The 22,379-nt window shown below is 35.7% G+C and overlaps 1 protein-coding gene across 2 annotated transcripts in view; it reads left to right on the forward strand.

The window, feature by feature from the left end:
• The window catches only part of IARS2 (isoleucyl-tRNA synthetase 2, mitochondrial), a 79,898-nt gene that overhangs the window by 44,884 nt on the left and 12,635 nt on the right, over positions 1-22,379 (forward strand). For both annotated transcript variants that reach the window (XM_059039734.2, XM_067027858.1), the window contains 4 exons: positions 608-759; positions 2,792-2,952; positions 14,254-14,356; positions 14,948-15,041. In XM_059039734.2, the coding sequence (XP_058895717.1) occupies positions 608-759; positions 2,792-2,952; positions 14,254-14,356; positions 14,948-15,041 (510 nt within the window). The remainder of the gene's footprint in view (positions 1-607; positions 760-2,791; positions 2,953-14,253; positions 14,357-14,947; positions 15,042-22,379) is intronic.

The following is a 22,379-nucleotide window of genomic DNA, read 5'->3' on the forward strand; positions in this document are numbered from 1 at the left end:
GTAATCCTTGGCATTCTCTGGTTTATAGCTGTATCACTCCAGTCTGCCTCTATGTAACATGTTCTTCTTTGCTCTGTGTGTCTCTGTGTATCCTTTCTTCTTAGAAGGACACCAGGCATTGGAATTAGGGCCCACTCTAATCCATCTTAATTGCAGATTACATCTACAAAGACCCTATTTCCAAATAAGGTCACATTCGCAAGTACTAGGATACTAGGGGCCAGGACTTGAACCTATCTTCTGGGGGGGACAGAATTCGACCCAGTATACCTGGTTTCTTCTGGATTACCTGGAGACCGTTTTAAGCTTCATAGTATGAAAGATTGTGACTCTGAATTTGAGATGTAGAATTCTAGATGTATTCTGTCATCTTTGAAAAGAAGAGCCATGGGAATGGCATAATTTGGAATCTGATTAAGGTTTTACGGTTTCTGCTTTTCTTGCCCGGAGATTCCCGGATTATGCCTTTGCTACCTGGTAGATGGCTCCTCTTACTGTCACCTGTTGGCCCAGATTTAGTACTCCCTGGGAGTTTAGAGAGTTATTAGGATTTTCATAGTGCTTTTTAATTGTGTCTAATGTAAATTGTTATTAATTGTTTTTTAAGTTATAAAGATGCTTCAGGCTGCAAAGAATTTGTTGAAAGAGGAAAAATTGGTGCACAGCTACCCCTATGACTGGAGGACTAAGAAACCAGTGGTTACTCGTGCCAGCAAGCAGTGGTTTGTAAATATCACGGATATGAAGACGACGGCCAAGGTATGAAAGGCATCCTACTGTAAGGGCTGGGTTTATCATTCCCTCAGTATGAAAGGTTTACATGTGAGGTTGGGCTAGGGTTTTGGGAGTAGGAGGGATTAATGCTATTATTATTTGGTTTCATAAACTTGTAGAATTTTAGATCTGGGAAAATCATGCTTAAAGAGTTTAACTTGCTCTAATTTCCTGCCCTGTGTAGTGAAAATAGCATAGAATTAGGACTTGAGTTCAGCAAATTGTTTAACCTCTCAGAACCTCAGTTTCCTCATCTATATAAAGGTGATAATAATGCCTACCTCACAAGATAAGTGAATAAAAGTTCCCAGAACAGTGTCTGGCACGTAATAGGCATTCAGCAAAACTCTTTTAAAACTCTTTTCTTCCTTAAAATTGAAATTGCAGTTCATTTGAAAAGCTATTTCTTTTGAGTTAACAAATATTTTATAATTGGCATTTTTAATATTAATATATACTTGAGCTCTTTCATTCAATACATGTATATATCTCTGTGTGTGTATCTTATGAACAACTTGATTCTATTAAATGAAAGAGCTCAAATATATATTTGGTAACCAGGCTGAGTATACAGATACTTTGCTTTACACCTTGCATGTAACATTGCTATTATTAGTTGGTTCATTTGTTGACCTGGCAATTTGGGGTCCATGCCAAAGCTATGCAAGCAATTTACACTTTCTACATTCATGTAAAGTGGATAACTGTTCTATGGACCGTTTCTTTGTTTTGTTCTGTTTTTTACATTTCTGTGAAGCCTGTTTTTCTCACATGTAAATGTTATAATTTGTAACTTTCAGCTCTGCACAGATTTTTGTTGCAGAACATCTGAGTCTGATGCTGATGCAATACACTGAAGCCAAATTGTTTTTTTAACTTCTTCATAGAAAATTTTCAGTTGTTCCTTGCAGAAATAGAGAGAATAATGTACTGCCATGTTTCCATCACCCAACTTCAACAATAATCACCTTTTTGCCAAGTTTATTTTTATCTGCATCCCTACCCATTATCTACACTTCCTACCCATTGGATTATTTTAAAGCAACTTTTAGGCATTATGTTTTCCATAAATATTTCATCATTTATATCTCACATTTAAAATTTAAACATAATTTTAATGCCATTTTTACCGCCTTAAAAAAAATAAGTTATTCCTTAACAAAATCAAATATCAAGTCAGTATCACGTTTCAATTTTTAATCAAAGTGAATTACGAATGTTGCCATTCTACCAGTAGGTGGTGCTACAAAGGGCTTTGGGGGAGGGGATTTCTGGTGGTCAGGTAAGCGAGGAAACTGTTTAAACATGCTCTAAAAATGTAAAAAAATGTTTTTATTGATGGGTAGAGAGACTTTCTTTGAGACTTTTTAAAATGGAGTTATATTTTCACCTACGGATATTTTTAAACATTTTTGCTATACAATTCTTTTCTTGGTAATTAACAAATGAAAGCAAATACTAGTAGTTTACAACTTTTTTGGGCAGGAGGTGAAGGGAAGGAGCATTCTTGAGAGACAGCTAGTAAATAGGAAGTAACTTATTTTTGAGATTCTATGTTGTAAACCATACTATGTAAAATTAGGTTATATTGCATTCCTTGTTTGTCCACCTAAGATAGTAGCTTATTTCTTAAGCATTTAAAAAAGAATTATTGAAATCAAGTTTGAATTGACTTTAACTTGTAGTTTAATAAAGTATAATACTTCTACTAAACCTGTTATTACCAGTTTTGATCTAGGGTGCTTGGAAATTAGTATAAAATTTATTGTCACGTCCTCCAAAGGTGAAGTCTGCTCTGAATGTTATTTATTAGATCATTCGTGGTCCTATTTTAACATTGTCTCATTTGCTCTGAAATCTATGTTTTTTTTAGATTAGTTTCTTTTTGGTTGCGGGAGGAGGCATGTAAATAATTCTAAACCTCTAAAATAAAGAAGTGTATTAGGATAAATAGTGGCAGTTCTAGAAAATTTGTTCTGCTTTCTCTCACTGGACTTCATTTGTGAATCAATTGCAGGAATTGTTAAAAAAAGTGAAATTTATTCCTGGATCAGCACTGAATGCCATGGTTGAAATGATGGACAGGCGGCCATATTGGTGTATATCAAGGCAAAGAGTTTGGGGTGTTCCAATTCCTGTGTTTCATCATAAGACAAAAGATGAATTCTTGATCAACAGGTAGAACTCTTTCTAAAATTTTCAACATTTTAAACTGAGTTGCATTTTCTTCAAAAATGGAAAAATAGTGGACTTTTGAAAACTCTAGATATATGTTAAATAAAATATTCTAAAATAGCTATCATTTTTGAGGGGAGTAAAATATAAATTTCAGAAAGATCCTTTCAGATGGGTGAAATTTTAACAAACACTAAATTATTTTTTCAGTATTGATATGTAGAAGCAAAGACTGTGAATATTTTCCTATGAGAATTCATTATCCCTGACTGTGCCCTGTGCTGGGGTAAGGTGTCAGGAGCCCAGAGATAAGCAGTGTTGAGTGGTGGAGTCCAGTATGTGATTTTTCTTCAGGAATTAGTGTCAGTCTTTTACTCTGAGTCTACGCTCCCTATCAGTAGAAATGGCATTAGGTAATTGTATAGGTAATTTAAAATTTAAGAAACTATAATATAGTTGAATGCACATAATTAACTCTAGTGATGATTACGTTCCTAGTTATTTCTTATTTTTTTCCTTAATTTTTTTTTAATTTGGAAAGATAATACATGAACGTAGTAAACAATTCAGAGTAGAAAAGCTTACACAGTAAAAAGAAGATTGTTTTCCCTAATCATATACTAGACCCTTTCTTGAGGCAGTAAACAAGACTGACATGGTCCCTGCTCTTGATGAGGTGATAATCTAGCTAGTTTTATCTTCTGGTAAATTAAGGTGGCTCTCAGTATTGTTGCTGTTACGAACAGATGTGGAAAGGGGAATATTAATCATTTCTTTTGCGAATACATCCTGGGTTATCATTTTTTTGGAGTAATTTTGTTTTGGATGTTTTACTAAGTTATTCTAGAACATGAGCAAAGAGTTTGAGTTTTGGTAAGTATTTTCACATTTCATCAGCTGAGGATTCAGTGAGGGTTTTGAGGGCATGGAGGCCAGCAAGTAATGGAGAATTCAAGTAATGGAGAGATGACAGAGTTGAATGTCCTACCTTGGGGTTCATCATCATTTTTGTAAAAAGGTTCTGGTTTTCATTGTCAACATTATTAGTATTTTTTTAGGTGGTACTTTTGTGAATATATGCATTTTAGGGTTTTTTAAAATTGTTGACTACAGTGAGTTTTTTTGTGTTTTTTTTTTTTTTTTTAATTACCTTTAGCCAGTATTAGGTAGTTCTTAGTATCCTTGGTGTGAAAGGTCCTTTTCACTTTGAAATGTTCCTTGTATCGCTGCTTCATGGGTAATCTGACGCCTTATGGCAACATCGTTCAGAGGGAACAACTAAAGGCTCTGCCTTGAGGAAATATTGAAAAACCCGAAATCAGCTCATTTGCTTCAGTGAGAAAGGGTGTGGCATCTGAGTAGGGCCTGGAGGATTAGGTAGGACATGGGGGGAAGCAGTGGGATTAGGAGCTTGAGGACCCAGAGTGGGGAAAGTGTAGCATGTATATAGGAACCATAACGGGGCTGCAGGTTGTGTGAGGGGAACAGAAAGATAAACACCTGAGAAAGATTGATTGGGGCAAACTGAAGTGAGTCTTGAATACCAGGCTAAGGAATTTAAACTTTTAAGTCAGCATGAGGAGTCACGGTATGTTTTAGGAAAAGAAACTAGAGGTTAGAGACCAGGAAGTGATTTTAAGGCTATTGCAACATTATTACAACTTGGAGCTAAGACTCTTTGGCCTAAATATTGTTGCATATGTTGTTCTTAAAATTTAGAGCTTGATCACATAAAAACTAATATCTCCCCTACTAAGAATTAAAGTTGAGATAAGTTTACACCAGAATTGCTTAAAATTCCACACTGGAGAGTTTTCTTTCAAGGAAACCTTTATAAGACACTGCCTTTGTTCCTCATTCTTTTCCATATTTAGAGAGCAGGATTTTCAGGGTGTTTCCTTGAAGTGATTCAAGTGGACCAATGTACGTATTAGTAAGTAAGTAGGGCAGGCTGGTTTATTTGACCATTATTTAATCACTACAATAGATCGATTGGTCGGTGACCTAGGTGAAATAAATGTGAGCTTTGTCAGAAAAACACAAGCAGGTTTTCTTTAGGTATAAGTTATGTTTTATTTACAGTCAGTACATTTACATGGTATGTAACAGATTCTTTCCTGCGCATCTGCTGCTGTGTTGCTTGCATGGTATAGTTGCTTTCTGATTCTGAAGTCGCAGAGATATACAGAATATTGGCCTACAGAGATGACAGACAAACAACCATACTGTCTGTCAATTCATAGGTCATTTTCCTGTACACCATTTCTGAATAATGACTCTAATCCTCTTCCATTTTTGGTCCTTTAATTGACATAACAGTTAATGTTTAAAAATGGATGTTACTTCTTTATTTGTCAATTTTTAAAGACTGTCAGCATGAAAGGCTGTCTTTCTTTTCCTCCTTAATCAAATGAGAATCAAGTGACCATAATTTTTTTTTTCTTTCTTGAATACGTCTCTACATTAAAGTGAGTTGGTAGCCATCAAAAGTAACAGCATCTCCACTGGAAATTGGTGCACAGCCCACATGGAGTTGCTGTTACAGTTGATGACCCCATTAAGCAGATCAGAAGGTTCCTCTGCTTTTCTTGATGAAAGTCGATAAATTCTCTCTTAAGGATACTAGTTTCACAGAAGAAAATCTTGATTTATTCATGTTCTGAATAAGCTGAGATATTGGTAGATTTGAAACTCTGATGTTTAATTTTGATTTGAATTAGTGTTCTCATTTGCACTTTGTATTTTCTCAAGAAGTAATTCCATTTTTGACTTTAACATCATTGATCATTTTTCTTAATCTGTAATATAATGCCTTTATAATTTAGGTGGAAATCTATTACTAATTAATAAAGACAAATACTTTTTAGCATAAAAAAGTTAAAATGTAGAAACATTTGCTACCTAGGAAGGAAAAGAGGTTAGTTAAATTTCTTTCATTTCAGACCATTTAATCAATTTAAGAGTATTAATGCAATAGTTAACATGCATTTAGGAAACTTAGCCCCCGATTTCTGGAAATTGTGAGAAATTCACTAGAAGCAGGCAAGGAATTTCAAGTTTGGATGTTAGCTTTAGCTACCTCAAATTTTTGCTCATGTTAATAATGACTTTTTGGTGAAAAAGTTTGATAATGTTCATCACATAAAAATTTCTCCACAATTGTTTCCTGTCATCTTCAAAACATAAGTATAGAATTAAATTAAAAATAGAGCTCCCCCAAATTTCATTGTGTTCTAGAATTAAACTTAGTAAATAAATATGAAACATTTTAGCCTCTTACCTTATTCTTATTCCAGTAACTTCCAGAAGAAAAGTATATTATAGTCCTTAATATTTTTGCTTTTATAAAGACAAAATACAGGAAAATGAAATGACAGCAACAGTTTATTACCTAGCAATCTTAATGCTGTTTAACTTCTGGTAACACGTTAAATAAGCCTCAGCCAGTTGATAGCGAAGTTTAGAATGATTGGTTGGTGTTATAGTGGCTGGTACTACCTAGCGGATTTTCATGGATTGAAACCTAAGAAGGGACACATAATGCGTGTGTTTAGATAAGGCCCTTGCGTAAAGTACAAAGTTTTATGATGGGCTTACTGCTTTATGAAATACAGCATTAAGATGAACGCGTAGAGATTATGTAGTGATAAGTGGTTTCACCCACTTTTATCAACAGTAATTTATATGATCTTTAGGTTATAAGTTAACTGTCTGTTTGTGTTAAGTATAGGATATTATTAACAAAGGGGGGAATTCTTACATTTCAAAAGACAAATTTTGACTACTTCTTGAGTTTGTTTGGAAGAATATTTAATATCACTAGAAATGCCCATAAAATTGTCTTAAAACTTTTTAAAGCACCATCTCAGTTTTGTAATAAAAAATTAACACTTCTAAGTATTTATCCGAAGGAAACAAAAGGACTAACGTCTCTTGTACAAATATATATATATATATATATATCTGTAAGGATGTCTAATACAATTGTTTATAAAGAAACGTAATGATATGAAAAAGAAGAAATAATTAAAGTCAATTCTGGAAGAATGAATAGGTAGCCATTACAAATGGTAGCTTAGCTCTTAATGGTTGCCTAGTTCCTTGTGTATGAAAATCAAATAAATGTAGCCCATCCTGACATTTGGCTGTTTCTAAGTTTTTGCTAGTGCTATAATGAGTATCTTTTGAGCACTGGTGCAGCATTTACTTGTATTTTTAATCGACATTATCTTTTCAGATTTTGTTTGTTAAATTTATCTTTATTTTGCAATCTACTATAGTTACCTCAAATTTGGAGGTTATATGTGTTTGTTTATTTTTATTGCAAATTTTGTTTTAAAAACTCTGCCACAATATTTTTAGGATCATTCAGTCCACCAGAGTACAAGTCAGAAGAAAGTTTTCACTTGGTGATACCAATTCCATGCACTTAAATTTTGATTTGTTTGGACTGTGAGAATGTTTTTGTCTTTGAAATCTGAATTCTTATTTGTCATAAATTTTATTCAGTTTTTATACTCTAACTCAGAGTTGTCTTTATTTTCCTGTTTTTAAAAACTTAATATAGTTGTCTAAGATCTCAAAATAGAATTAAGCTACAGAAGATAATGCCCATTAAAGTACATTTAGTACATCATTTTATTTTTAATTATTTTTAATTTTTTTTTTTTGTGGTACGTGGACCTCTCATTGTTGTGGCCTCTCCCTTTGTGGAGCACAGGCTCCAGACACTCAGGCTTAGCGGCCGTGGCTCACGGGCCCAGCTGCTCCGCAGCATGTGGGATCTTCCCAGACCGGGGCACGAACCCGCGTCCCCTGCATCGGCAGGCGGATTCTCAACCACTGCACCGCCAGGGAAGTCCAGTACGTCATATTTTTATATTTCACGATAAAAAGGAAGGAAGCTAGTCTTGCTCTAAATATTAGTAGGAATTGGTCTATTAATGAAGCAGAGCTTCTTCTCTCCCCTCTTTAAAATGGTTCATATTTCTTTTTGATACACTGGAAAAAACATTTTTGGGGGGTCCAAATTCATCTGTATATGTCAGAAGGGACACAAAAATAATGAGTCATGTTTTTAGTAGTATGTAGTTTTATTTATGACAGCCTTTTTGAAACTAGATTTTTAAAAGCTACTACAGGATTATTTTCATTGGTCTAGATAACATTGTATGGTTATGCCATTTTTAGTAAGTATTATTAGGTAAACTAAAAGAAAAACAAAACCAAACTTTCCTCCTCACTGAATTAAGAGACCTTTATGAGTTAAAAAGTATACTTGCAAATAAGGTTTACATAATACAAGATTAAATTTCTTCTCATATTGAAATGTTATATTGTATATCTAAGTGAATACCTACCTATATCTTTATAAGAAAATGTAGCAATTAAAACTTCAACTTTAGTTAGACAAGAGCTGGTTGACTAAACTTGGTAGGATTTTATAGTTGCCTTAATAACATGCCAGCTGCAAAATTGGAATCTTTCTTTGCTGTTGGGTATTTTTAGTTACAGACTCTCTAAGATACTTGAATATAGTTAAGTAATACTTAAAATATAATTCTGAAACTTCATGGAATTTATCTGCTATTTAGCAATATAAAAAAGAACTTAGTTTCATTAGAGTTGAGTCAGGCGTTCTGAAATGGATATGTAAGTATCATCTGCAGTTGTTAAGGTTACTGGCTACAATGTTAGGACATTTTTAAGAATAAAATTTTTCACATAGCCTTTCTTCTCCCAGCTTTTCCGAATGTTCATAGAAACTGAAGCTCAGAAAAAAAACACGATGTTTTCCTGTCAGTATCTAAAAAGTCGCAGGTAGCCTCTGGTCTTTGGACTTGGTGCCCCCGCTCTGTCAGCACACTAATCTCCTGAGACTCCCTGCTGCCCTGACTTGGTCTCTGGTTCACGCTTTCATTACACATGGGTAATAAGTCTTTTTGCCTTTGCTTAGCAAACCCCAGAGAAGGGGAGTGTGAGTTCACAGATACAGTGTTGGTCACAGATACAGTGTTGGTCTTCATAAATGAGTTAGAAAGGCTGAATAGAGAAGTAAAAGCAGAATCAAGCCATGATTTAGGAGAGACAGTTTCAAGGACTGGCTTTTCATTGTGTTACTTGCTTATTAGGCTCATGATTTAAGGAACCCCAAGGCACAGAACAGTTTATCTGTCAGTTTAGCTATAAATACGTTTTTTTTATTAATCCAATTAGAGAGTGCTTATAAAGTCCTTTTAAAAGTATACACATAGGGGCTTCCCTGGTGGCGCAGTGGTTGAGAGTCCGCCTGCTGATGCGGGGGACACGGGTTCGTGCCCTGGTCCGGGAAGATCCCACGTGCCGCGGAGCGGCTGGGCCCGTGAGCCGTGGCCGCTGAGCCTGCGCGTCCGGAGCCTGTGCTCCGCAACGGGAGAGGCCACAACAGTGAGAGGCCCGAGTACCACAAAAAAAAAAAGTATACACATAAATTTGTATATATAATTTGTGGTATACACATAAATGCTTTTATTTTGATTAATAATATTAATCCTAATATCTCTACCTTATTTTCTAAATTAATATGAAATTTGAATGATTTTCCTTTATGGGTTTTTTTTTTTGTGGTACGCGAGCCTCTCACCGTTGCGGCGTCCCCCGTTGAGGAGCACAGGCTCCGGACACGCAGTCTCAGCGGCCATGGCTCACGGGCCCAGCCGCTCCGCGGCACGTGGGATCTTCCCGGACCGGTGCACGAACCCGCATCCCCTGCATCGGCAGGCGGACTCTCAACCACTGAGCCAACAGGGAAGCCCTATGTTTGTATTTTTTTACCTGTTCATTTCCAACACATTTAAAGGTGCTTCACTGTTTTATTTTACTATTTACCTAAAATTACAATCTAATGATAACATTGTAAAGATAGAAAGGCAGAGTGAGGAGACTTCCCTGGCAGTCCAGTGGTTAAGACTGAGCTTCCAATGCAGGGGGCACGGGTTCAGTCCCTGGTCAGGGAAGTAAGATCCCACATGCCGCATGAAGTGGCCAAAAAAAAAAGAAGGGCAAAATGAAAATGACACTCATATTTAGAATCTTTTTTAAATGAAAATTTCATAATTGGTATGATATATGTGAGTAAATGTACTTTGCTAGTATCTCTCTTTTTTAGTTCTAAGAGTAATAGCATTAGGTTTATTCAGATTTTCTATTATAGTATATTCATATTTTCTTAACTGATACAATGTTCTGTGCAAGCTATTAAAATAGTAATATGTAACTAAATATTGTCATATAACTAGGTTGTTATTGCACAAAGTTTTTATGGTCTCGTCACAAAAGTTTATCTTTATTGTTAAAGTCCATCTGAAATGTGTGACTGTATTAGAAATATGGACTTGTGCCCATTTAAACATTCTTATTATTCATAATTTCTTCAGAACAGATGTGGTAGCATTATACTTTTTCATTCTGTCCTTTGTAATATAATGAACTTAGGTATTTTGGGTATCAGTTTGTAGAGCATATTTAATTTATAATGCCCATTTGATTTTTGCTTCCCACAACAATTTTTCATAAACACTTCATTTTATATGAATTATCAGACCCAGAGAGGTTCAGTGATTTGCCATACATAGTCATGATTAATAAGAAGCAGATCCAGATTAAGAACTTAGAACTACCCTCAGAATGGGAGAAATTATTTGCAAATGAAGCAACTGACAAAGGATTAATATCCAAAATTTATAAGCAACTCATGCAGCTCAATAACAAAAAAACAAACAGCCCAATCCAAAAATGGGCAGAAGAACTAAATAGACATTTCTCCAAAGAAGATATACAGATAGCCAACAAACACATGAAAGAATGCTCAACATCATTAATCATTAGAGAAATGCAAATCAAAACTACAATGAGATATCATCTCACACCGGTCAGATTGGCCATCATCAAAAACTCTAGAAACAATAAATGCTGGAGAGGGTGTGGAGAAAAGGGAACCCTCTTGCACTGCTGGTGGGAATGTAAATTGATACAGCCACTATGGAGAACAGTATGGAGGTTCCTTAAAAAACTACAAATAGAACTACCATATGACCCAGCAATCCCACTACTGGGCATATACCCTGAGAAAACCATAATTCAAAAAGAGTCATGTACCAAAATGTTTATTGCAGCTCTATTTACGATAGCCAGGACATGGAAGCAACCTAAGTGTCCATCAACAGATGAATGGATAAGGAAGATGTGGCACATATATACAATGGAATATTACTCAGCCATAAAAAGAAATGAAACTGAGTTATTTGTAATGAGGTGGATAGACCTGGAATCTGTCATACAGAGTGAAGTAAGTCAGAAGGATAAAAACAAATACCGTATGCTAACACATATATATGGAATCTAAAAAAAAAAAAAAAAAGTCATGAAGAGATTAGTGGTAGGATGGGAATAAAACACAGACCTACTAGAGCATGGACTTGAGGATATGGGGAGGGGGAAGGGTAAGCTGTGACGATGTGAGAGAGTGGCATGGACATATACACACTACCAGATGTAAATTAGATAGCTAGTGGGAAGCTACAGCATAGCACAGGGAGTTCACCTCTGTACTTAGTGACCACCTAGAGGGGTGGGATAGGGAGGGTGACAAAAGAGGGAACAGTTATGGGAACATATGTATATGTATAACTGATTCACTTTGTTGTAAAAGAGAAACTAACACACTATTGTAAAACAGTTATACTCAAATAAAGATGTTAAAAAAAAAAAAAAAAGAACTTAGAACTTTTTCCTATCCACTCCTCCTTCCATTTCTATCAACTCTCATAGACCTACATTTTTAGTTACTTGCATTAATGGAGTGTGGTAGAAAAGAGGATAATTGAAAAGTTGGCTCTAGTATACATACTTTAACCTCTAAATATTAATATGGATATGTGTTTTGGTAACTGGTTAACAAAATTAACTGTCTTAAGTTTCCTGACTTCAAAGAATCAGTTTATGGGACTTCCCTGGCAGTCCAGTGGTTAAGACTCTGTGCTCCCAATGCAGGACACACAGGTTTGATCTCTGGTCGGGGAACTAAGATCCTACATGCTGCATGGCAAGGCCAAAAAAACCCCAAAAGAATCCGTTTAAATAATAGCTAATGCTTATATAATAGCTATTAATATGTGCCAGACACTGTTCTAGGCATTTTACATATAAGCTCAATTCATATCCATAATAGCTCTATTAATGATGCTGTTATTATGTGCATTTTTGCAAACCAAGGTACAGAAACGTTGAGTGCTTTGCCTAGGGTCACATAGCTAGTAAGTTATAGAGCCAGGAATTAAATGAAAGCTGTCTGGCTCTGGGTTCCATGTTCTTTTTTTTCTTTTTCTTTCTTTTTTTTCTATTGAAGTATAGTTGATTTACAATGTTGTGTTAATTTCTGCTGAACAGCAGAGTGATTCAGTGTATCACAGTGAATTCTTTTTCATATTCTTTTCCATTATGGTTTATCACAGGATATTGAATATAGTTCCCTGTGCTATACAGTAGGACCTTGTTGGTTATCCATTCTATATGTAATAGTTTGCATCTGCTGATCCCAAACTCCTAATCCATCCCCCCCCCTCCCCTTTGGCAACCACAAGTCTGTTCTCTATGAGTGTGTTTCTGTTTCATAGGTAAATTCATTTGTGTCGTATTTTAGGTTCCACATATAAGTGGTATCATGTGGTATTTGCCTTTCTCTGTCTGACTTACTTCACTTAGTATGATAATCTCTAGGTCCATCCATGTTGCTGCAAATGGCATTATTTTGTTCTTTTTTATGGCTGAGTAATATTCCATTGTGTATATGTACCGCATCTTCTTTATCCATTCATCTGTCACTTTTTGAATTATAGTTTTCTTTGGATATATGCCCCATAGTAGATTACAGGATCATATAGCAACTCTACTTTTAGTTTTTTGAGGAACCTCCAAACTGTTTTCCATAGTAGCTGCACCAATTTACATTCCCATCAACAATGTAGGAGGGTTCTCTTCTCTCCACACAGAGTCCATGTTCTTGACCAGTATATTCTGTGACTCAGTGGAAAGCAACTAGAGGAAGTTGTAATGCCAATAAAGCTGTGATAATAACTTAAAAGTATATTATTCCATGAGAAAATTTAGTATAAAATTTTCCCTGAGTTTAATTTTCAGACAGTTTATAACTGTGTATTTTATCTTCCCAAAGATAATGATCAGTTTCAGTGCTCATTTGATATGCATTTATTGGCTTTCCGTTGTATGTTAGGCATGTGTTAAATTTTACTGGCTCATCTCATTTAGTTTGCAGTCATTCTGACGAAAGTATCTAGGATCATTAAAATGCAAGTTCCACTACAGTGGGAATCTTATCTGCCTTGTTAACTGCTGTATCTCCAGTGCCTAGAACAGCATCCAAAACATTGGAAGTACTCAAATATTTTTGAACAAAAATTGTACCATTCTTCTTAACAGAAGGGACAACCGAGACTTAGAGAAGTTTTAGTACTTGTGTGTGGTCATATATATATATATAAAAAGTAGCAGAGTCAAGATATAAGCCTGGATATCTGTTATTAAATATCAGATATCAAAATCTGTGCTCTGGTACAGCATTGCCTCTTATGCAGATGTATTTGGACTCAGTCCTATAAGCAGTGAGGGGGCACTGCAAGTCTTTGAGAGGGGATTGGTGTGATAAAAGCAGTTTTAGGAATGTAACTCTCTCAAAGATGTGTCATATAAATTAAATTTCATGTGTCATGTAGAGGAATGAGCATAGGGGAAAAGTCAGACCTTTGCATCAATCTAGTATTGATGCAGTGAGGTTGGACTAATATTCTTTTATTTGCTCAAGGAATAAATTTGAGTAATATGTCAAGGTAGAAACTGACAGAATGTTTTGGCTTAAATTGAGCAGAAATTGGAGGAGGTAGATAATTAGCAGGTTTTGAATATAAGTACTTGGATAGAAAATAGATTGATAGAAACAGGGAAGTCAGTAACTGAAAAAGGGATATCAGGAGAAGTCTTTTTTTTTTTTTTTTTTTTTTTCTTTTAAGGGCTCCATATGATCAATTTTATTTCATTTTATTGAATTTAAGATGACAGCAGGAACTAAGTAAGCAAGTAACTGAAGATAATACCACTAAATTTGGGAGAAAAGATACAAAAAAATACCCTGCATATTGGGATAAATATCCTGCAGATAGGGAAAAAATACTACTGTTTCTTAAATTTAAAATATTAGATATTAACCACAGTAATTAAGTGAACAATTTTACTTTGTTCCCCCTAAAATAGCCAAACTATTGAGCATATTATTAAACTAGTGGAAGAACATGGCAGTGATATCTGGTGGACTCTTCCCCCGGAGCAACTTCTTCCAAAAGAAGTCTTATCTCAGGTAAATTTCTATGCGTATTTAACAGCCTTTGTTATGTATTGCATGATTTAATGACAACACGAGATTCCCTGGAGTTAAAAAGTAGTTACGTTATCATGGTCAAGTTCATGAGTTTATTCATCGTAAATGAGGAGCCGGTGCAGTTTGAGAGTAGACATTTTTATTGAGCTCGAGAAGTTGGGTGTATAGTGTAGCAGTAGGGCCAAGATTGATTTTAACTGCTTTGTTGGCTAAGCAGAGAGAGGCACTTGTGACTGTGAGAGAACAGTGCGTAACATTGGTGTATCAGGACTTTGTAGGACGTGAATTCGAGTTAACTGATGGCATCACATATTGAAAAATCCAAATTGGAAGATTATTTCAAGAAATAAAAAGTTTATATTTCCGTTAGTAAATGTGTAATTAATTACTTTTACATGCAAATGAAGCAGTTGTACCTAATTGCAAAATACTTAAAGATGTCTGAAATTTCATTTTAAAATGTGAATTTAATGGTTGTAAGTATTTCATTTTCTTAAGACCTTTTTGGGTATTAATTGTAAATGTTGTGATGGCTGTGTAATTGAAATGTTTTTACATTAATCTTACTAGGTTGGTGGTCCTGATGCTTTGGAGTATGTGCCTGGTCAGGATATCTTGGACATCTGGTTTGACAGTGGAACTTCATGGTCTTACGTTCTTCCAGGTAATTTAAAATAGTAGATTAAATACCAATCAAGCAGTTTTGAAAATAAATAAATGCTATCAGAAGAAATCTATAATCAGAAACTTTTTTTATGCTTTATTTGGAAGTACATCTGCTATAATATAATTTTAGATCTGGAAGAGCTGTTGGATCTTTTAATCATTTTTTAAAAATGATTAAAAATCATTTAATCCAATGCTTTCTAAACTTTTTTTTTCCAATTGAAATTTTTATATAGAACCACAATTCATAAGATTAATAAAAATGGGAATTTCCTTCCTCCTCTCAGTCAGCTCATTCTCCTTGACCCCAAGGCACTCAGTGCTGTAAAACAAAGTTTGGAAATCACTGAAATAGCCTGACCCAATCATTTTTCAGAAGAGGAGATGAGATTGCATTAGGGTCCAGTTAGGTGATGGTTACATAGCTTAGTGTCAGGCTAGAAGTCGGGTACCCTGCTTTCCGGTTCTCATTCGACTGTACTTCTCTTTACCCCTCTCTGTGCAGACAGCTGACTAATTTCTACTTCTTCACAGGTAGGGGAAGCTTTTGACTCCGTGGATAAAAAGGGAGGTGAGATTGGGCAGGAATTAGAAGTACTAGCAGGCACACAGAGGATGTGTTTAGATGTGAGAAGATACCTTCAGGGATACTAAGTGAGAAGCTAGAAGTGAAATGAAATAGAGCTTGTCCCCACTGTGAGGTTAAAGACCGGGATGAGGTGCCAGGGAAGCAGCGCTGCATCAGACAGTTCCTCGCATTGCTGCTGAGTGCTGGCGTTTACCCAGGAGATCCTGTTTGCTTTCTGGAGCAAAGGAATGTGGGAAAACCGCTTGCCTGTTCAGCTGACCGTTGTTAAAGGAATGACGAGGGATCGTGGTCAAGTTTTACCTGGGGTATACTTCTGGTAGTAGGCCTCATTACTGAGCGGACAGCAGTGTGATTCCTAGCAGGTGAATGCTGGGAATGCTCTAATTGGGCCTTTCTTTCAGCATAGGAAATTTGAAAAGCAAAATACACAGAAATTCATGCTTACTCTGTATTATAGCTAAACTGTACATAAAAATTCATAATGATCTAATATAAGTTAACATATTAATATAATTTTTATAATATCGTATGCAGTAATTTTCAGAATTATTATTTCATATGTTTCTCCCACCGTACTCAAGAGAAAATATTGCCAGTTTAGGTACTTTGTTTTCCTAAATTATATTGAAAATGTCAGCAGATAACATTACAGAAGGTAGGTAGGTAGGTTAAACAGTGTTAATGTTATCAGCAGGAAAAGAGTTACCTCCTACCACATTTGGGGCAGCATCCTGAATTTCAAAATAGAATAAATATGCCGTATGTGAAACAGTGCTTATAAAGTGCATTTCAGAGTTCATTAGCTGCTTCAGCCCTGGTGAGGATTGCTGCTACTGGCATTGTTGCTTTTTAGTTTCTAAAGTGGTTTTATGTTACCAAGTGCAGCAAGCGCAAATTATACCTGGAGCCATTGACTGTTAAACTGTGTGAAAATTGTCATTAAAACCTATCTGTGCTGCTGTTGGTTGGTACAGATAGAGTTTAGTCATGCTATTTCAAGTTTGTTCTTAACCAAATATTTGACAGTGACAGAAATAGTTTATCAAACGAAATTAGTGGTAAAAATGCACCTAATCGGTAAATCATTTTTTCCTTCCATGTCCTATATAGCTAATAAATTCAAAGAAAGAAAATCATTTTGCCATTTAAACATGTGGGTTGCATGCATAAGAGGGTGCCAGAACATAAGTAAACTATCTTCAGATAATACACAAACCCTATTTTGTTTTATTTTATTTTGGCCGCGCTGTGCAGCTTGTGGGTTCTTAGTTCCCCGACCAGGGATTGAACCCAGGCCCCCGGCAGTGGAAGTGCTGAGTCCTAACCACTGGCCCACCAGGGAATTCCCCCAAACCCAATTTTAGACTGTAGTTTCTACTTTTTCACTGAGATCTTATATTCCTCTTCCTCAAAAAAAAGTAAAGAATAAATAAGACAAATCTTATGAGATGGATCAGTAAGTTAGATTAATTGATTTATATTTCATCCTGTTTTCCTCTCTTTTCTTCTTTCATGATAAAAAATTTCAAAAGATAGGCAGAAAGAATGAGGTGGGAAGGAGTCCAGATACTTGGTGAATTCATAGTTCAAAAAACCGTAAAGCAAAGGTGATTTTCCTTTAAAAAACAAAACAAAATGAGCAGTCACCTACTTTCCTGGAAAGACTTATTGTACTTTTCATTCTCAGATGGCTTGTATCAAGTCTAATATGAAATGATTCCATGTCTGCATGTTTCCTTGAGAGTGTATTATTACAAAGTAAAATCAGCTTGATTTTGAGCTTAATTTTAGATACCAGTCTTCACCAGTATCACTAATGTTTAATGAGTTGAATTTGGTGATTACATAGCATACATATCTAGTTTTACTTTTTGGTGACAGATTTTATGGCAGTGAAAGAGATTTGGCTTCTGTTTTTACACCAGGTCAAGTACCTGGTGAGTTCTTTGTGAGTTTCACTGTGAGTGAGTTCAAGGTCAGTAAAACTTAAGAAATTGAAACTTGAACACTTTCTGAAAGGGAATGGCATTTAAAGAGAATTATATAAAAGTAATAAGTCATATCCATATTTCTAAAACATTCCTTAAATGTTTACCAAAGACATTAATTATTGCACTGATTTAAAACCAATATTTAAACTTTTTTAAAAACAGCTTTATGTTTTTGAAAAAATTTGTATAGATGATCTTATTTACAAAGCAGAAATAGAGACACAGACGACAAACTTATGGATACCAAAGGGGAAAGGGGGTGGTGGGATGAATTGGGAGATTGGGATGGACATATATACACTGTTGATACTATGTATAAAATAGGTAACTAATGAGAACCTACTGTATAGCACAGGGAACTCTACTCAGTGCTCTGTGGTGACCTAAATGAGAAGGAAATCCAAAGAGGGGATATATGTATAGCTGCTGTACAGTATAAACTAACACAATATTGTAGAGCAACTATACTCCAATAAAAATTTTTAAAAATAAAATAAAACTAATTAATGTTTAAAATTTTTTAAAGATAGAAAAGTAGAGAGAATCCATACCCCTTACACCACTTCCCCACAGCCGTCCCATTATCAGCATCCCACACCAGAGTGGTCTGTTACATTCGATGACCCCACGTTGACAACTCATTATCATCCAGGGTCCATAGTGTACATTAGAGTTCACTCTTGGGATGTACTTTCTGTGGGTTTTGACAAATGTATAATGGCATGTATCACACAGAATAGTTTTATGGCCCCCCAAATCTTCAGCTCCACCTTTTCACCCCTCGTTCCCTACTAAGCCCTGGCAGCCACTGATCTTTTTACTGTCTCCATAATTTTGCCCTTTCCAGAACGTGGTATAGTTGGAGTCATACAGGATGTAGCCTTTTCACATTGGCGGCTTTTACTTAATAATATGTATTCAAGATTCCTCCATGTCTTTTCATGGCTCATTACTTTTTAGTGCTGAACAATACTTCATTGTCTGGATGTACCACAGTTTTTTATCCATTCACCTGGTAAAGTAATTAGTGTTTTAAAATATTTATTCTACATCATTTCTGATTCTTTTTAACAGAGAAATAACTTGAAGTACAGAAAAGAGATCATTTTTTGAAACAGAAACTCAGATTTACGAATAAGTTTTTTTTAAAGTTACCCTTTTAAGGACATACACAGTACTAATAGCTTAATTTAAAAAATTAATGATTAACTTTAGCAATTATTTTTTGTTTAAATTATTTTTTAATGTATGTATATTAAACAGTAGTTTTGCCAAATGTTTGTGCTGGTTCTACAACCTGCCTTCTTAGTTCAGTATAACAATCTTGCTCAAAATTCATCAATTCAGCAAAATTATACAAATTTAGTAATGAAATTATAGATTACTCAGTTTTTTGCTAATTCCTCTTTGGTAGTAATTTTTTAGTAGTTGGTTTATTCTTTAAATTTTTACCATACCTAAATCACAGTCCTAGAGGTATTGAACAGTTGTTTCCTCAAAACATGAATCTTTACATTTTTTTTTTTGGCTGTGCAGGCGACTTGTGGGATCTCAGTTTCCTGACTAGGGATTGAACCGGGGTCACAGGAGTGAAAGCCTAGAATCCTAACTACTAGGCCACCAGGGAATTCCTACGATTTTCCTAAGAGCGAAAGTTATTGTAAAGAAATACTAACTTTTTACCACATGGTTAATCACTACTTTTCCTGGAATTTTAAGACACCAAACATACTATGCCTCCATAAGAGAGTACTAAATTTTTCTTTCACTAAAAGATCTATGCAGGGGCTTCCCCGGCAGTCCAGTGGTTAAGATTCTGCACTTCCAATGCAAGGGGTGCAGGTTTGATCCCTGGTTGGGGAACTAAGATCCACATGCTGCCAAGAAAATATTTAAAAATAATGATAATAATAAAATTACAAAAAAACCTATGCAGAAGGAAAAAGGATAAAAAATAGGCAGAAAAAAAAAAACGGGCACTGTTTCTCCCTCTTGTACACTGCTGGTGGAAGTGTAAATTGGCACAGACCTACCAGAAGGGGTTTTCACGTTATTCGTCAAAAGCTTTGAAGTAGTTTTCTGTCTTTTGACTGTGTGATTCCACTTAACAGGAATCTATTCTGTAGAAGTCATCAGATCTGGATGAAAAATTATGTGTGAAGATACTCATTACAGTGTTATTTCAAACAGTAAATGACATTGACCAACAAGCCAATGTCCATCTGTAGAAAAATGGCTGAAGTGATAATGGCACACATTCACGTGATAGATAGAATGATATGCCTCCAGTAAGTCTTGTTTTTGAACGTGTTTTGAACATTAAATGGTCATGGGTAGGTATTATTTAAGGGCGTGTTAAATTTTTAGAAGCGCAGAATACAAGCATAGACAAAATAGTGGAAGGAAATATGCTGAAATAAAGGGATTATCTCTGGGTATCGGGAATATATGTGGTTTTATTTTCTTGAACTTTACTGTTTCACAGGTTTCTTAAAGTGAGAATGTGCTTTTTGTTGTTAGAAATAAAAATTAAGCATTACTAAAAATAAGCTTACTAGAACAGAAAGTAGTCCCAGTAATTAATTATATGAGGTCGTTAAATAATCCTACAGCATACCAGCACTTGAGTTTGACTGTGGTTCGTATACTTACCATCCAAGACTAAGCTCCTCATCTTCATTTTGAAAGTTCCTGTAAACTGAATCTTTTCATTTCTCACTCTGTTTTGCCACTCCAAAACTTCCCCACTGCCGTCTTTTTCTTCTGGTTTCGCACGCCATCTTGACAGGCTCTTGTTCACAGAAATTTTCTAGGGTTACACTTCCTTTTCCAGAATGATATTTAGCTCCTTACCCAATTCCAAAAATTCAGCATATATGAGAATGAGAAAGACACCAAGATTTTACCCTTAATATGAATTAGTTGTTTTGTTGTGCTGTTATTAATGGCCTGATTTTATTAGGTACAACATGTGTTTCTAGGACAGAATCAGAGACCGTGTATTTTAAAAGTAATTTAGTATATACCTAATCACATTTTTGCAAGTATTCCTTCATATAAAACTGTTTGAAAAAATATACCAGGAAGACTCTTTCTTAATTCTCCATCAGCAGCTATCAAGTGCCCTTTATGACGTATCTTAATAATAATTAACATTTACTGAGTATTTACCATGTCCTAAGCATGTTATAGTACCTCTTTAATCTCTAGAACAACCTTATAAGGTAAGTAGGTTCTGGTGTTATCCTCATTTCAGTGAGGAAGAAATGGAAGCATGGAAAGGTTATGCTAAGGCCCCTGGGTCATAAGCGCCACAGCCAGGCTTTGGACCCAGGCAGTCTGAATCTCGCCACTGTGCAGTCTTCAGATTGCTTTTATCCTGCATAGTGTAAGTCCTGAGGCAACAACCAGCTTTCTTAAAACTAAAAATTTTAGAGCGGGCGAAGATTTTAGAGATTATTTAAACCCCTTGTTTTTTTAAGTGTGTTAATCAAGGCTTGGAAGCAATGATTTCTCCAAGATGACAGAACTTCAGTTTGATTTCATGATTATGGACTGTCATTTCATTTGGCCAGAAGTAGGTATTTTCTGAAGAAATGAAAAATTGGGGGGAATACTTCCTGCTATTTCATTTCCCACTTATTTCAGAGAGGGATTTCCCCTAGTGTTCTGTTATTAATCTGCTCATTAATTATTGCTACATCCAAAATGTGGTCTCCAGTAGGAAGTTAACATTTTGGGTGGGATGGGGTTTAAGTACTGGTATTGTAAAAGTTTAAATGGTTACAGATCAGCAGCAGAAGAAGGAAAGTAGGACATAGATGTAACATTCTAGATGTTGAGGCTAAAATTTTTGTTCCCATTCATCATTTTATATTATCCTCGGCTTTCCTAACTGCACAGACTAGGCTAATCTGTGTTTTCACCCTGATAACAGCACAGTTGTTTCTTGCTGGCTGTCGTCTCCAAGAGCGCAGGCAGCACAGCGCCCGCTACGTGCTTGACGATGTTAGTCGAATTTCACTAATTTAATGTTTGATTACATCGTTTCAGTGCCGTCTCCCACCTTCACCCAGATACTCTTCGTCACATAAGGATTCCAACACCGACTCCTCAGTGTCAGGACATAAGAGCAAATCACCATCATTTTACACATAAAAAGGGATTGCTGGGGTTTCTTTGAGTTCTGAGTTTAGGTTTAAAATATGGAAGTAATCTTCCCCAAAGACCTCATGCTCCTTTTTTTGAAAACCATTTTTATTCTGAAAAGTCACAGAATAGTATAAAGAAGTACATACCTTCACCTAGATTTTCCATAGTCAACATTTTGCCACATTTCCTTTATATATATATTTTTCTATATGGATATATAAACATTTTTCTGTACGATTTAAAGGTAAGTTGCAGACTTGCTCTTTTATCCCGAAATATTTCAGTGTGGATTTCCTAAAAACATGGACAGTCTCTTGTATAACCAATATGAACATCAAAATCAGGAAATCAGGGCTTCCCTGGTGGCGCAGTGGTTGAGAATCCGCCTGCCGATGCAGGGGACACGGGTTCGTGCCCCGGTCCGGGAAGATCCCACATACCGCGGAGCAGCTGGTCCCGTTAGCCATGGCCGCTGAGCCTGTGCATCCGGAGCCTGTGCTCCGCAACGGGAGAGGCCACAACAGTGAGAGGCCCGCGTACCACAAAAAAAAAAAAAAAAAAAAAAAATCAGGAAATCAGCACTGATTCCATACTGTTACCTATG

This window comes from Kogia breviceps, chromosome 1 (genome assembly GCF_026419965.1).
Source record: "Kogia breviceps isolate mKogBre1 chromosome 1, mKogBre1 haplotype 1, whole genome shotgun sequence".
In the NCBI taxonomy this organism is placed as follows: Eukaryota; Metazoa; Chordata; class Mammalia; order Artiodactyla; family Physeteridae; genus Kogia; species Kogia breviceps.